The sequence below is a fragment of the Grampus griseus genome (assembly GCF_964374135.1).
Source record: "Grampus griseus genome assembly, chromosome: 7".
Classification (NCBI taxonomy): domain Eukaryota; kingdom Metazoa; phylum Chordata; class Mammalia; order Artiodactyla; family Delphinidae; genus Grampus; species Grampus griseus.
Window position 1 is genome coordinate 54,153,232 of NC_139001.1, and position 15,219 is coordinate 54,168,450.

The 15,219-nt window shown below is 39.2% G+C and overlaps 1 protein-coding gene across 6 annotated transcripts in view; it reads left to right on the top strand.

Annotated features, from left to right (window-relative positions):
• Positions 1 to 15,219, top strand: part of TTN (titin) — a 281,676-nt gene that overhangs the window by 17,669 nt on the left and 248,788 nt on the right. For all 6 annotated transcript variants that reach the window (XM_082658166.1, XM_082658171.1, XM_082658170.1 and 3 more), the window contains exons 12-28: positions 184 to 321; positions 3,496 to 3,789; positions 3,886 to 4,008; positions 5,209 to 5,490; positions 5,751 to 5,816; positions 6,529 to 6,787; positions 7,004 to 7,064; positions 7,177 to 7,392; positions 8,313 to 8,455; positions 9,714 to 9,919; positions 10,465 to 10,698; positions 10,809 to 11,053; positions 11,884 to 12,140; positions 12,258 to 12,422; positions 12,519 to 12,687; positions 12,795 to 14,488; positions 14,633 to 14,914. In XM_082658166.1, the coding sequence (XP_082514292.1) occupies positions 184 to 321; positions 3,496 to 3,789; positions 3,886 to 4,008; positions 5,209 to 5,490; positions 5,751 to 5,816; positions 6,529 to 6,787; positions 7,004 to 7,064; positions 7,177 to 7,392; positions 8,313 to 8,455; positions 9,714 to 9,919; positions 10,465 to 10,698; positions 10,809 to 11,053; positions 11,884 to 12,140; positions 12,258 to 12,422; positions 12,519 to 12,687; positions 12,795 to 14,488; positions 14,633 to 14,914 (4,834 nt within the window). The remainder of the gene's footprint in view (positions 1 to 183; positions 322 to 3,495; positions 3,790 to 3,885; positions 4,009 to 5,208; positions 5,491 to 5,750; positions 5,817 to 6,528; positions 6,788 to 7,003; positions 7,065 to 7,176; positions 7,393 to 8,312; positions 8,456 to 9,713; positions 9,920 to 10,464; positions 10,699 to 10,808; positions 11,054 to 11,883; positions 12,141 to 12,257; positions 12,423 to 12,518; positions 12,688 to 12,794; positions 14,489 to 14,632; positions 14,915 to 15,219) is intronic.

The following is a 15,219-nucleotide window of genomic DNA, read 5'->3' on the forward strand; positions in this document are numbered from 1 at the left end:
GTTTGTGGTTCCCAGTCAGTGTGTACAAACACTGCCCAGTGCAAGTTAACTTCTTTTGTGTAGTTAACCCTGAATAACCTTGTCTTGCATCCCCACTAAGGGGGTGGGGGTGGGGGGAAGTGTCATACCATATGCATCTGAAGCCCTGTACAATTTAAACCTGGATTTTACTATAATAATCAGATGAGAAAGGAAGCTGAGAAAACTGCCTTGTCTACAATAGCAGTTGCAACTGCTAAAGCCAAAGAACAAGAAACAATACTGAGAACTAGAGAAGAAATGGCTGCTAGACAAGAACAAATCCAAGTTACTCATGGAAAGGTGACTATTGCTATTCCAAGTGTGAAATCCCCTATTATAATACATTAACACTAAATCTCATGTGAAATCCCCTATTATAATGCATTCCAAATCTCAAAATTTCTTATGAGACACTATTAACCTGATTTATTTTTAGATGTACAATTGGAAACTAAAAAACTGAATTATTTATTATTGTTAATATTACTACATATTCCTTTCCTCACTTATCTCTTCACTATTATTTTCCATTTTTTTATTATTAACAGCTAGGAATTCTCCAGAAGATGATTGAGATTGCATGCAGGCTAATTTTAAGATACTCCATGGACATTTAAAAAAAAGTGTTCAAGTAAATAATGACCCTTACTGTCAAAAAGATGTACATTTTGAAGTACAGTATTAAGTATAAATAAATAAATCCAGTATATTACAGTGTAGAGCATGGACTTATTTCAGGAAAAAAACCATAATTTTCATCATGTGAAACTCTACCTTTTTTTCTCCCTGTAAATATCAGATGAGAAAAGAAGCTGAGAAAATTATGGTGCCTGCTGTAGTAGCTCCCACTAAAGCTGAACAAGATGGAATATTAAAATCTAGAGAAGAAATTATCCAACCAGAGTAAATACACATCAACCATAAAAATGTTATTTGTAGCAGCTATTTGTGGCTATGAAATTTCCATGAATTTACCTTCTTCCCAGGACTCTATACCCCGGGTGAACTATTTACCTAATTTTATTCTTTATTGCGAATATAGTAATTGGGAATTAGCAACTAGTTTTTCAATTTCTTTAGTGTCATAACTGAGTCCTGTCTGTATTTTCTATCTCTACATCTTTGGGGGTTTTTTTCTAAGACACGATTTAAGATCAGCTTTTTTAACATTTACGTAAGTCTAATATTGAATGGCATATCAGCCTTCTAGAAGTCTCATTGACGACAGAAATTCCAGTATGTAACATACTTCATGAGTGATTATATTTACATTTTTGTTCTGAATCGCATAAATTTGACTGTCTTATTTTTGTTGTTAAAAATTAGCTTAAAAATAATTAGCTAAGAGTGGAAGCTCAGGAAATGTCTAGACTCAAAGAAATAGTTACCACTGCAAAATCTGTGAACACTGCCAAGAACTAGAGAAGGATTTGCCATTAAGCAAGAACAAATACATCTTTTTCATGAGGAGGTGAAAACTGATGCTGTGGACGTGACAAGCCTTGTTTCATCCCATTTCATCATCAGCTCTCCTGACTTTTCATCCACAATGAGTCTCTGTGCTCCTGCTGCTCCATTTAATTGCTTAACTGATCAACAGAACATTAGAGACCATTAGATTCAGTCCAGTCCTTCCAGTGCAACAGTCAGCACTTCTAGTTGTGGAAAGTCAGATTAAGTAACACTTTTCTTTGTGTCTTCTAAATTAATTCTCAGCTTTAAACTTGTATGAGTTAGGGTCTCCAATTCTAGTCCAATTCTTCTTCCTGATTATCTAGGTTCCAAAAATATGAGGGATATTAGAGTCAGTCCACTAAGAAATAAGAGCAGCTATCAGCATAGATTACTCATTTGTGGCTGTCCATCAATGAGTATATGGGTCCACCAGCATATGTATATAGAGTTGACATATGTTAACTAAGGAAAAACATATAGATGCTTCCCCAACTTAAAATATCTTACTATAGTTAAGATTCTTTTTTGCATAAGTTTTAAATTAAGAATAACATTCATATATGTCAGTTAGCAAAGGACAATTTCTTTGAGCTTAAGTTTTCTCATTATTAAAATAAGTAAAGTGAAAACTCAAAACTATTTCATAGACTGGTTGAAAGATTCAAATGAGATATAATGTAAATGTAATCATTCTATAAGCAAAGTAATTTATATGTGTGTGTGTGTACATAGTTGAAGATGTTAACATTTTAAAACATCTATAAAATTAAAGTCAACTAATGGCCTATATGGTTTAAAAAAAGAAACAACCAGAAGAATGAACTTAACCCACCTAATCCTCACATATATTTTGCATTCTTCTAAGATGCAATCTAAAGTGAAAATGGTATCTGCAATTCTTCAAGGCAGATTAGATTGTTTGTGGCTTCCTTGATGGAGAACTGGATGAAGCCTATAATCACTAAAGGCCCAATTTCGTCTCAGAAACACCTCATTTATATCTTAAATGGTTCAGAGAATAATTTTAACAGCTATAGAGGTAGCACACTTGAAAAACACTTCAGATGCAATCTAGATTCTATTCACAGCAGCAGAAAAGAAAACTGAACATTAATAAAATATTCCAGCATTCTTTTAAAGAGCACTGATGGACACGGTGATGTGATTTTTGCGATATGCTGTTTCCAAGTACTGCAGAGAATAATAACGTATAAGCTGTATCAACTGGCTTGCTTTCTTTAAAAGAGAAACTCCTTTGCAAAATGTGTTCCCATTTATGATAATCAGATTCATGGAAATGAGAAAACAACATTTCTTTTTCCTTCTTCACTTTAACTTACAATAGTAAATTGAACTTTGCTGTGAAAGATTGTTCTCTTGAATCCAAATATAACACTTTCATTTTCATCACAGTATCTTCATTCGTGTGTTTTAAGAAAGATACTTTCTAATAGATTAAACAAATTTTATACCTAGGGAATCATAAGTAAATTAATATGTTCCCTGTGTGTTCACAAGTTTTCATGTTATCTTAGATTTGCATGTGACTGTACAATTCTGTAGCAACTGATTTTTCTGGATGGGAGTGTGACAGTATTGAGTGCATTTTTATCATCGCCGTCGTTGCACCAACGCCGGACTAAATGATCGGCAATAAAAATAATCAATGAAGATAACCAGCCCCGAAGTCCTGATTTCACAAGTGCTAATTGACTGTCTGCCATGGACAAAGTACTAGACAAACTCAAAACTTCCTTTCTGTTTTACATACACATTGTGTTGTCCTATGTTGTGTTTATGTGATTTAATGTCTAATCTATTTAAGCAAGGATTCAGAGTGTATCTAACTAGATGTCCATGCATTATAATAATCAGTGAAATATTAAATTCGTAAATGCATTTCTAAGTCATATTTCTGGAGACATTAACATAGCTTTGTAACGTAGGTGCCGTCGGCCCATCGTGCCTTTAGACATGACTGACATTACTGAGTATTAATTCTGGAAACCTTGTCTGCAGGTGGGCGTTGGGGAAAAGGCGGAAGCTGTAGCAACAGTGGTTGCTGCAGTAGACCAGGCCCGAGTTCGAGAGCCCAGAGAACCCGGGCACGTTGAAGAAATGTATGCTCAGAAGACCACTTTGGAGTACGAGCACAAGGAACACGTGTCTGCCGCCAAGGTAACTGAGCATCCGCCACGTCCAGCCTCAGAACCCCACATTGTCCCTAAAGCAGTCAAGCCTGGAGTGATCCACGCTCCTTCTGAGACTCATATCACAACTACGGATCAAATGGGAATGCACATATCATCACAGGTGAGTCTGGACCCACTGGCTGCTCCCGGGAAAGCGAGCTTAACTGCTGTGCTCACCTGGTGAACACGGGTATCACTGAGTTCCATTTCCACGCAGATCAAGAAAACTACAGATCTAACAAGTGAAAGATTAGTCCATGTGGATAAACGCCCCCGCACAGCAAGCCCTCACTTTACCGTTTCAAAAATTTCTGTTCCTAAGCCAGAACATGGATATGAGGTAAGAAGTTAATGAGCTTGACAAAGAAATGTTAGGCTCGAAGGAAGAAAGTATCTAATGGGTGACGTAGGGTATCTTTGCCGAAAGCCAATGTGGGCCTCTTTTTGATGATGTCTGTTTGCTTTCACAGTGGACTCAGAAGCCCCTAAAGTCTGAAACTTGCCCAGCAGGGTGAGCCTAGGCTAGCAGTTGGTTATATTACACCTCTGAGAAGACACAAATCCATACAGGCTTCTTTCCTTTCACATTTTGTAAAAGATGATGTGTTACGCAGTTCAGTTTTCCTCATTCTGTGAGACATTTCAGAGTAACTTAAATGAGAATTGATACCAATAATAAAGACAGACGTTGAGAAATCATGTGTGCGTATACTCACTGTAGCAAAATGGAGAGGTGGTACTGTGTGGTAGTTGGGCTGGATTGTGGAATCACACAGCCCTGGATAAGTACCCTGGCCGCTGCCCCTTATTAGCTCTGTTATCAGGGGCAAGTTAGTACATGTAAAATCCTTAGCAAGTTGACAGGGCCTAATAACCCTCAGTGTTAGTCACAACTGTTCTTACTTTACACACCCAAGGCATGGAATCTAAACTTTGTACGCTTCAAAGGATTGTAAGGTATGTTTAATACCTACATTTGGGATAGTCTCAAATTACTATGGAAACCAAATAACCATGGACAGCAATAGAATAAAAAGAGTAAGGAAGCCCTTAAGATATTTTTCTAAGCATCTCCATTTTCACCTTTCACACAGATTTGTGGCCGAAGCCTAAATGTGCTATTTTAAAGTAGTTCTTAGGAATTAACCAAGTATTTAAATTTTTTATTATTTTTGAATTTCCCACCGTCGTATTTTCAAATACAGCTTCATTGGGATGGTTAAGTGAAAATTCATGACCGAGTTTTAGAAGACCTTCAGTCCCTTTATGATAAGAGCATAAAATAAGAAGCTCTAAGTATAACTCTGTAAGGAAGGTTTTCAGATACATTTTAGAAACTGGCAGGAATGACAAGGAGCTTTATAACTGGCTTATCTCTGACATTTCATTAACTATAAAAGTGATAATGAGAACAATAAAAAAGGGACCATATAGGAAAGAGACTCAGACTCACCCCAGGAATACTAGTGGCAAAGCAGTTCCGAGTAATGACTGGGATGACAGTTAAGTGACTTTATTTTCTGACTCCGTTTCTATTCAGGCATCAATAGCTGGTAGCGCTATTGCCACGTTACAAAAAGAGTTGTCAGCCACACATTCCGCTCAGAAGGTCACCAAATCCGTGAAGCCACCTACTGTGAAGCCCGCTGAGGCTAGAGCGAGAGCAGAGCCCACCCCTTCACCCCAGTTCCCCTTTGTGGACACACCAGAGACTTTTAAGAGTCAAGCTGACATTGAGGTGAAGAAGGAAGTCGGGGTGAGCATCACTGGTGGCGCAGCCCGTGAAGAGCACTTCGAAGTACTGCACGAGCGTGAAGCCAAGGTTGGTCACCGGAGCGCCCGCTGTCTCTTGATCCATTCCGGTGGAGGACGGCTAGGCGCTTGGCCAGTCTGTGCTACAGAAGTGGTCAGCCAGGTGTCCTGCCTTTCTCCATCACCGTGCTTGCACTTCATTTTATTGAGCATGGTGTGGGTCGGAGCTCTTTTTCTCAAGTTATTTTTATAATTTTGCATATGCTAAGAGCTTATGAGGCTTCCCCTAATTTCCTGAGCATTTTGTAACATCCTTTGTAAAAATTGTAGGTGACAGAAACAGCAAGAATACCTGCACCTGTTGAAATCCCTGTTACGCCACCAACTTTAGTCTCGGTGAGTAAAGTTGATTGTGTTGGATCATATGCATATCTGATCAAATAATTTTCATATATGCAAAGATCAGTTTCTCAAACTGGAAAATTGCACGAGTGCATTTACAAGTACTAATTTTAAGACCACATACTATTTGGCAAGGAGAGGGGGAATTCTGTGTGACAGCCATCAGTCATGTATTCAACAGATTTAATGAGTTTCTCTTATGCGTAAGGCACTATCGCAAGACCAATCTGGCCCTCTTTGAAATCTTTGTCTTACTATCAGAGAAGATGTACGTAAATAAGCGTAATGAAATGTAGAAGGTGATAAGCACTTCAACAGAGGGAGCGTCTGGAGGAAAGCTAGATTACTTCCAAGTGAAGGTAGCATGGAAAGCTTTGCTGAAGAGGCAGCGTCTGCTGCTGAGCCTTCAAGCTTCGTTAGGATTTGAATATGTGCAAAACACAGAGGGTACAGAGTTGCCCCATTATATGGTATTAATACAGTTCTACCCTATGAACCTGGAAATGCCTTACATTTATTTCAGATTGGGGATATTCCAATTTCCAAGGGAGTTTCTCTACTAATATTTCTAAGTCTTGATATTAAGAAAGCGTTTTATGACAATTAGAGTGTGCAAGGTCAAACCACCCCCACATTTGTTACAACACATAGAGATGATTCATGAATATGCACATATATCAATACTTCCTTTTTCTTCTCTCTTTAGGGCTTAAAGAACGTGACTGTTATTGAAGGTGAATCTGTCACCTTCGAGTGCCACATCTCTGGATACCCATCCCCAAAAGTGACATGGTACAGGGAAGACTACCAAATAGAAAGCTCCATTGATTTCCAGATAAGCTTCCAGAGTGGAATTGCTCGTCTTATGATTCGTGAAGCCTTTGCAGAAGACAGTGGGCGATTTACTTGCAGTGCTGTGAACGAGGCTGGGACTGTCAGCACATCCTGCTATCTAGCTGTGCAAGGTCAGTGGCCACACCCCCACCAACCTTCCACACATGCCGTCGCTGTCGCCTGACACTTCTTTTCACCATACGGTGTCTGCACACCTCGTAATGGAGCGCCCTTTTGGAATTGAGGGGTTGATTATGGGGTCAGCTTAACTGTGATGCTAAGCAGAGGTCACTAATGAAACAAACTAAATATCTGACTTAACAAGAGATACTTCTGTCTTTTTGTAGTGTCAGAAGAGTTTGAAAAGGAAACAGCTGTGGCTGAGAAAATTACCACCGAAGAGAAACGGTAACACGCTTTTTGCTAATGAGTTTTGCTGTAGTACCGTTTTGCTTTTTCATTCCTTTCGTATTGGCAAATTGCAGTCCAGAAGCTAATATGAAGGGAATTCTCTTTCCAGCTTTGTGGAATCAAGGGATGTGACAATGACAGACACTAGCATCACAGAGGAACCAGCAGGGCCTGGAGAACCTGCCGCTCCTTTCTTTATTACAAAACCAGTGGTACAGAAACTGGTAGAAGGCGGGAGCATTGTATTTGAATGCCAGGTTGACGGCAACCCAAAGCCCCACGTCTACTGGAAGAAGTCCGGTGTTCCTCTAACCACTGGATACAGGTATTTTTATGGCTGAATGATAGCGTTCTCTGTGATTTGTCTGATATGTATATGAAGCCAAGAGAGAAGTAGAATTTACCTACCCCACCATCCCTCAAAGGTAGGCTCTTTTGTTATGGAGGCTTCATAGTGCGCTTTGAGGTATCTTCATGTTTTCATATGAAGTCTTATTGAGAAACAAAGCTCTGTGACAAAAGTGGATGGAAGATGCATTTCTTTATGTTCTATTTTGATTCACTTATAGTGCTAGTGAAATGGAGAAAATGGTGTGGATTTTTACACACACGACATATTCTTCTAGAAGGGATTGGAAAACAACTTTCAGTAAAAATGCTTAGTAAGTAAGGCACTAAAAGATAAAAGAAAAAGGGTCATGTAATGAAGAAGAAAGCTAGTTATACATGAAAATCTATGCTAATAAATTTGCTGCAATTGAACATAAAATTAGGTTTGAATTTCCCGCAACTTAAACAATCTAAAAATGTAGCCATCGTATCTTGAGAATAAATATAGTGTACCAAAGGCTTCATATTGAAATGTTTAAAGGAATTTATTGTTTTGATTATTCATTTGATCTTCACATAAAACAATGGACAAAATAATGAGCAAAGAGAAGTACCTAAGTGTTTAAATGGCCTCATCATTTGCTAACATAAACACTGAAGCCCCTTATTTCCATACAGTTGATTCTAGTAGTATTATAGTCTATTATCTATTTTAAAGAGTATATTACTGTTATTTAAAATGAAAATTTTAACTTGCTTGGCCCACATTACTCATGCTTATGCATTTTGCTCAATTTTCAGCAATCTGATATTCTATGGTGGAGCTTAGTCCCATGTTTAGGATCATTGAATTTTATACAGATCCACATAAGGGTTACTTATGGCTGAATTTTTTGTGTGTTCATTTCCGTAAAGATACAAAGTGAGTTACAACAAACAAACTGGCGAGTGCAAACTGGTGATTTCGATGACGTTTGCCGATGATGCTGGAGAATACACTGTTGTTATTCGTAATAAGCATGGAGAAACTTCTGCATCTGCCTCCTTGCTTGAAGAAAGTGAGTGCAATTCTAAGTGGTTCCGTGTGCACAATAAAAATGGAAATGCAGGGAAGTAGCAGTGCCGTGTGATTGTCAAAAGGCCTGTTGCTATATCCTGGTTCTGATACTGGCTGTGTCCCCATCTGACCCATCTCTTGGCCTCAGCTGTATAGGAAATGTTTTAGATCACACAGCCTCCAAAGCCATACCAGTGCTAAACTTCGAAGGTTCTAACAATAGTTTCTTTTCAGTACATTTATTTCTAAGCATATAATGCCTTTGAAAATGCAGGGATTCTAAATCCAGTTGCCTTTCAGATCCAGACAGATATTAGTGATTGCAGGGCAGACAGGGGCAAACTGGAGAGAGTATACGCCCTGCCTCAAGGGGGCAGTAGCTCCCCAACTCCAGTACACTGTTGCCAGGCATGCAGTACCAGGCTCAGTGTTGCTAGAGCTTACGATTTTTTTTTTTAAAACATCTTTATTGGAGTATAATTGCTTTACAGTGGTGTGTTAGTTTCTGCTGTATAACAAAGTGAATCAGCTATACATAGACATACATCCCCATAATTCCTCCCTCTTGCGTCTCCCTCCCACCCTCCCTACCCCACCCCTCTAGGTGGACATAAAGCACCAAGCTGATCTCCCTGTGCTATGCGACTGCTTCCCACTAGCTATCTACTTTACATTTACATTACATTTACATTTGGTAGCATATATACGTCCATGCCATGAAGCTTCTGATGTTTTAAAGAAAAGCTAGAAATCAGAATTTTCAATATTTATAAGTAATTTGAAAAAAAAAAGTGTAATAACATTTAGGTTAAACAAAATGTATCTGTGGGTCTCCGTTATCTTTGCCTAGATGTTCACATTTATAGTGGACCATCCACGTTCTGTCTCATTTGAGCTGCACAAAACTCCTTAGGGTTAGGATATTATCCCCATTTGGCAAAGCACTCAAGACCCAGGAAGATAAATGAATTGCCAAAAGCCACATGGCAAATTAGGAAGACCTCTAGGGTTGATCCCAAAGGACTGACTACTAATATAAAATTCTTTCTACAATAGTAGTGGCTGCCTTGACTTCTTAACGTAAGTTTGGGTTTGAAATTCAATCTAATTAGTCTATACTGAGCACTTTGATAGTAAAAGTTGGCAGATCTGGCTTTTGGTTATCAACTTTCCGTGGTGTAGGACTTGCTTGAGTGAACAGTGGCATGGAGGCTTTTTCATAAGAACATTAAAAATTAACTTATGTTCTTAACTCCTAGCTGATTATGAGTCACTGATGAAGTCCCAGCAAGAAATGCTTTACCAGACACAAATGCCTGCATTTGTGCAAGAACCTAAAGTTGGAGAAATAGCACCTGGCTATGTATACTCTGAATATGAAAAAGAGTATGAAAAAGAGCAAGCCTTAATTAGGAAGAAAATGGCCAAAGATACTGTAATGGTCAGAACTTTCGTGGAAGACCAGGTGAGTATAACAATAATGACCAAGTAAATCACTTCATACAGTATACTTTCCTCCCACAATGCCCCTCTTTTTGTTTGATATTTTCATTTTCAAGTGATAGGTGAGGGTTAGACTACTATAAACATGTCCAGGTTCACTGCTGACGAGGTTCCTTAATCTTCATAACATGTTGCACACATGACTTTAGAAATAGGAATTACACATAAGCAGGAAAAACAAATACTAGCACAACCAAGTTCATTACTGCCAACATTTTTTCATCGGTAGGATGAACATCGCATATATAACCCATACTCTTAGAATGTCATTGACCCAAGACACCACAGCATGAACTGACAAAGATGACTGAAATGCAGATTTAAAAACAAAACAATGACCCATCTAATTCTCACTGAAAAACAAACAAGCAAAAACAAGAGCCTTCTAGATTTTTCTTCCAGTTAAAAATTTTAATCAAACCTTATCTCTGAAATGAATACTCTTATGGAATTTCTATCAGTCGGCATATATCTTTTTAATAAACTGTCATCTTTTTCACTGCTTAGGAATTCCATATTTCTTCCTTTGAAGAGAGACTTATTAAAGAAATTGAATACAGAATAATAAAGACTACATTAGAAGAACTTCTTGAAGAAGACGGAGAAGAAAAGATGGCAGTTGACATTTCTGAATCTGAAGCCGTTGAAGCAGGATTTGATTTAAGAGTCAAGAATTACAGAATTCTTGAAGGGATGGGTGTTACTTTTCATTGCAAGATGTCTGGGTATCCATCACCCAAGGTAAAATATAAACATTGATCATACCTCCATGCTACAATAAAGACATGAATAGGTTACAGTATAACCATTTTATCTAAATTATATTGACATATGCATGATATTATTTGCAGATTGCATGGTACAAAGATGGCAAGCGCATCAGACATGGAGAGAGATACCATATGGACTTTCTACAAGATGGCAGAGCTAGTCTGCGCATACCTGTTGTTCTTCCGGAAGATGAAGGCATCTATACCGCGTTTGCCAGCAATATTAAAGGAAATGCAATTTGCTCAGGGAAATTGTATGTGGAACCCGCTGCGCCACTTAGTGCTCCGACTTACATGCCCACACCAGAGCCAGTGAGCAGAATCAGGTAGACTCGTGATAATTTGTGTTGACTAGTATTGAAATTGTTTAAAACACCAAATATCTCTGTAGCAAATTGCTGTTGTGTGGCAGAAAAAATTGAAGGCTGAGATAGCACAGAAATTTGCCATTCGCAATACCGGCAGTTGCCCAGTTTTTATTTCTTGCCCCCACGTAAGCTGAGAAAAGCATTTTCATTGTGGAGCATATTATTTATTTTGCCAGTGCTGTCGCTAACGTAGTGAAAGCTATAAAGGTTTATTTGACATCAGATTTTACGTATGTTACCCTAATTTATACAACAACCTTGCCTTGGAGGGATTATCATTGCTATTTTGGAAGTGGGAACACTCAGCTTCCCTGACCCTGTGAAAATTGCCTTAGTTCACCCAGCCTGTGTGGTGGTGTCAGCACTTGAAATCCAGTCCAAACCAATCTGGCTGCAGTATATAGATGGAGTTTGGGATTTTTTCAAATATAATTTCTATGTTTTTCCTCTTCTGGGATAAAGAAGAATATTTTTCTTTTTCCATAAATGTATTCACGTGGTTGTTTAAGCAACCAGCATTTATTGAAATATTTTGGTAGTTGAACCAAAAAGGTTCGGTAACTAACTAAACCCAGTGGTGAGGGAGAGACAGCATTAAGGACCATTCTAAATGAACAGCATAGCTTCGGGGGCAATAATAATGTATTCCGTTTTGGATCCCAGCAAGTTTGAGGTACCTTTTAATATGTACACAAAGTAGATTCTAAAATAACATTAAGAAAGAGCTTTGTCTTGCTGAGTTTTCTCTATGCCTTATGAAAATATTCTGCTTTGCCTTTCTTTGTCAGGTCCATCTCTCCACGTTCAGTGAGCAGATCTCCGATACGCATGTCCCCTGCACGGATGTCCCCTCTACGGATGTCCCCTGCACGGATGTCCCCCGGACGTAGGCTGGAGGAAACAGATGAGTCACAGCTTGAGAGACTGTATAAGCCAGTCTTTGTGTTGAAACCTACTTCTTTCAAATGCTTAGAAGGACAGACTGCCAGATTTGACCTAAAGGTCGTGGGTCGACCTATGCCAGAGACCTTCTGGTTTCATGACGGTAAGTATAAGTTTTTGCTCATAAATCATTAAACACAAAAATAAGCTTATATGTGTGCCTAACAATTTAAAAATAACTATTTTAACATGTTTTCTTTTTTACTCTATTTGTTTACAGGTCAGCAAATTGTCAATGACTATACCCATAAAGTAGTCATTAAAGAAGATGGTACCCAGTCACTAATTATTGTCCCTGCAACACCCAGTGATTCTGGAGAATGGACTGTGGTTGCCCAAAACAGGGCAGGAAAATCATCAATTTCAGTGATTTTAACCGTGGAAGGTATTTGCTCTGAAGATTAAAAAAGAAATTACCTTATCACCTGGGTTATAAACAGGTAGTTCAGCCCTACTCAGAATCATGACCTTTCTCTTTCAGCTGTGGAACATCAGGTAAAACCAGTGTTTGTGGAAAAACTGAAAAATCTCAACATAAAGGAAGGTTCCCGACTTGAAATGAAAGTCAGAGCTACGGGTAACCCCAACCCTGACATCATATGGTTGAAAAACAGTGAGATCATTGTACCTCATAAATATCCAAAAATCAGGTAAGTTTGCTTGAAAAATAATAAAACTAAGCTCATTACACAAATCCAGTAACCAAGGAAGCCACAACTACTTCTGTACTGATGATTAATTTTCCCACTTTTAATAGAATCGAAGGAGCCAAGGGAGAAGCTGCCCTTAAAATTGACTCCACTGTCAGCCAAGACTCTGCCTGGTACACTGCCACTGCCATTAATAAGGCTGGCCGAGACACTACAAGGTGCAAAGTAAATGTTGAAGTTGAGTTTGCAGAGCCTGAGCCAGAGAGAAAATTAGTCATCCCACGAGGGACATATAGAGCAAAGGAGATTGCAGCCCCAGAACTGGAGCCCCTCCATTTGCGATATGGTCAAGAGCAATGGGAAGAGGGTGACCTCTATGACAAAGAGAAACAACAGAAACCATTTTTCAAGAAAAAACTCACTTCCTTAAGACTCAAGCGCTTTGGGCCTGCCCACTTTGAATGCAGGCTAACACCAATTGGTGACCCAACGATGGTGGTGGAATGGCTCCATGATGGAAAGCCACTGGAAGCTGCCAACAGGCTCCGTATGATCAATGAATTTGGGTATTGCAGCCTTGATTATGGAGTTGCGTATTCCAGAGACAGTGGTATCATTACTTGCAGAGCTACTAACAAATACGGAACAGATCACACATCTGCTACCCTTATTGTCAAAGATGAGAAGAGTCTCGTGGAAGAATCTCAATTGCCTGAGGGGAGGAAAGGCTTACAGAGAATTGAAGAATTAGAACGGATGGCTCATGAAGGTGCCCTTACAAGTGTGACAACCGATCAAAAGGAGAAGCAAAAGCCAGACATCGTCTTGTTCCCAGAGCCAGCGAGAGTACTTGAAGGGGAGACCGCCAGATTCCGTTGCCGAGTGACAGGCTACCCTCAGCCCAAAGTCAACTGGTACCTCAATGGGCAGCTCATCCGCAAAAGCAAAAGGTTCAGAGTTCGCTACGATGGCATTCATTATCTGGACATCGTGGACTGCAAATCATATGATACGGGTGAAGTCAAGGTCACTGCAGAAAACCCTGAAGGTGTGATAGAGCATAAAGTGAAGCTTGAGATCCAACAGAGGGAAGATTTTAGGTCTGTCCTTAGGCGAGCCCCTGAGCCAAAGCCTGAGTTTCACGTACATGAACCTGGAAAACTTCAGTTCGAAGTACAAAAGGTGGACAGACCTGCTGACACCACTGAAACTAAGGAAATTGTGAGGTTGAAAAGGGCTGAAAGAATTACCCATGAAAAAGTGCCTGAAGAGTCAGAAGAGCTGCGTAGTAAGTTCAAGCGCAGGACTGAGGAAGGCTATTACGAAGCCATTACTGCTGTGGAGCTCAAGTCTCGTAAGAAGGATGAATCCTATGAAGAACTTCTAAGGAAGACAAAAGATGAACTTCTCCACTGGACCAAAGAGTTAACTGAAGAAGAGAAGAAAGCCCTTGCCGAAGAAGGCAAAATCACTATTCCAACTTTTAAACCTGATAAAATTGAACTAAGTCCTAGTATGGAGGCTCCTAAAATCTTTGAAAGAATCCAAAGCCAAACAGTGGGCCACGGATCGGATGTACACTTCCGGGTCAGAGTGGTGGGGAAACCAGATCCTGAATGTGAGTGGTACAAAAACGGTGTAAAGATTGAGCGCTCTGACCGAATCTACTGGTACTGGCCTGAAGACAATGTCTGTGAGCTGGTCATAAGAGATGTGACGGCTGAGGACTCTGCCAGCATCATGGTAAAAGCCATCAATATAGCTGGGGAAACCTCAAGTCACGCATTCTTACTCGTCCAGGGTAATTTGAATTTCTTTCATTTGATGGGTCTGTTTCTGTTTATCCATGAATATCCAGTAGTGTCTTTCTTTTTATTTTCTTTTCCCATTATCCAAATTGTGAATTTAATTTAATGTGCTTTTTTTTTTTTCCTTTTTCTTATAGCCAAGCAATTGATCACTTTCACACAGGAATTACAAGATGTTGTTGCTAAGGAAAAAGACACCATGGCAACATTTGAATGTGAAACCTCAGAGCCATTTGTCAAAGTGAAATGGTATAAGGATGGCGTGGAGGTTCACACGGGAGATAAATATAGGATGCTCTCTGACAGGAAAGTTCACTTCCTCTCCGTCCTGACAGTTGACACATCTGATGCTGAAGACTATAGCTGTGTACTTGCCGAAGATGAAAACGTAAAAACAACGGCTAAGCTTATTGTCGAAGGTAGTAAATAATGATTTCATTCCTAAGTTTTAAAGTCCCCCTTAGTATGTGATAAAGTTAGCTATGCAATTTTCACTTCATAAAACGAATTACTTGGGAATTAAATATAAGTTCCATAGCAAGACTCATGAATTTATACTGGTAATTAAGAATATTGACAATTTGGATTTTTAATTTTTTATTTTTTTGGCCTCACTGTGCTGTATGTGGGATCTTAGTTCCCCGACCAGGAATCGAACCCGCACCCTTGGCAGTGAAAGCGCTGAGTCCTAACCACTGGACCACCAGGGAATTCCTGAAAATTT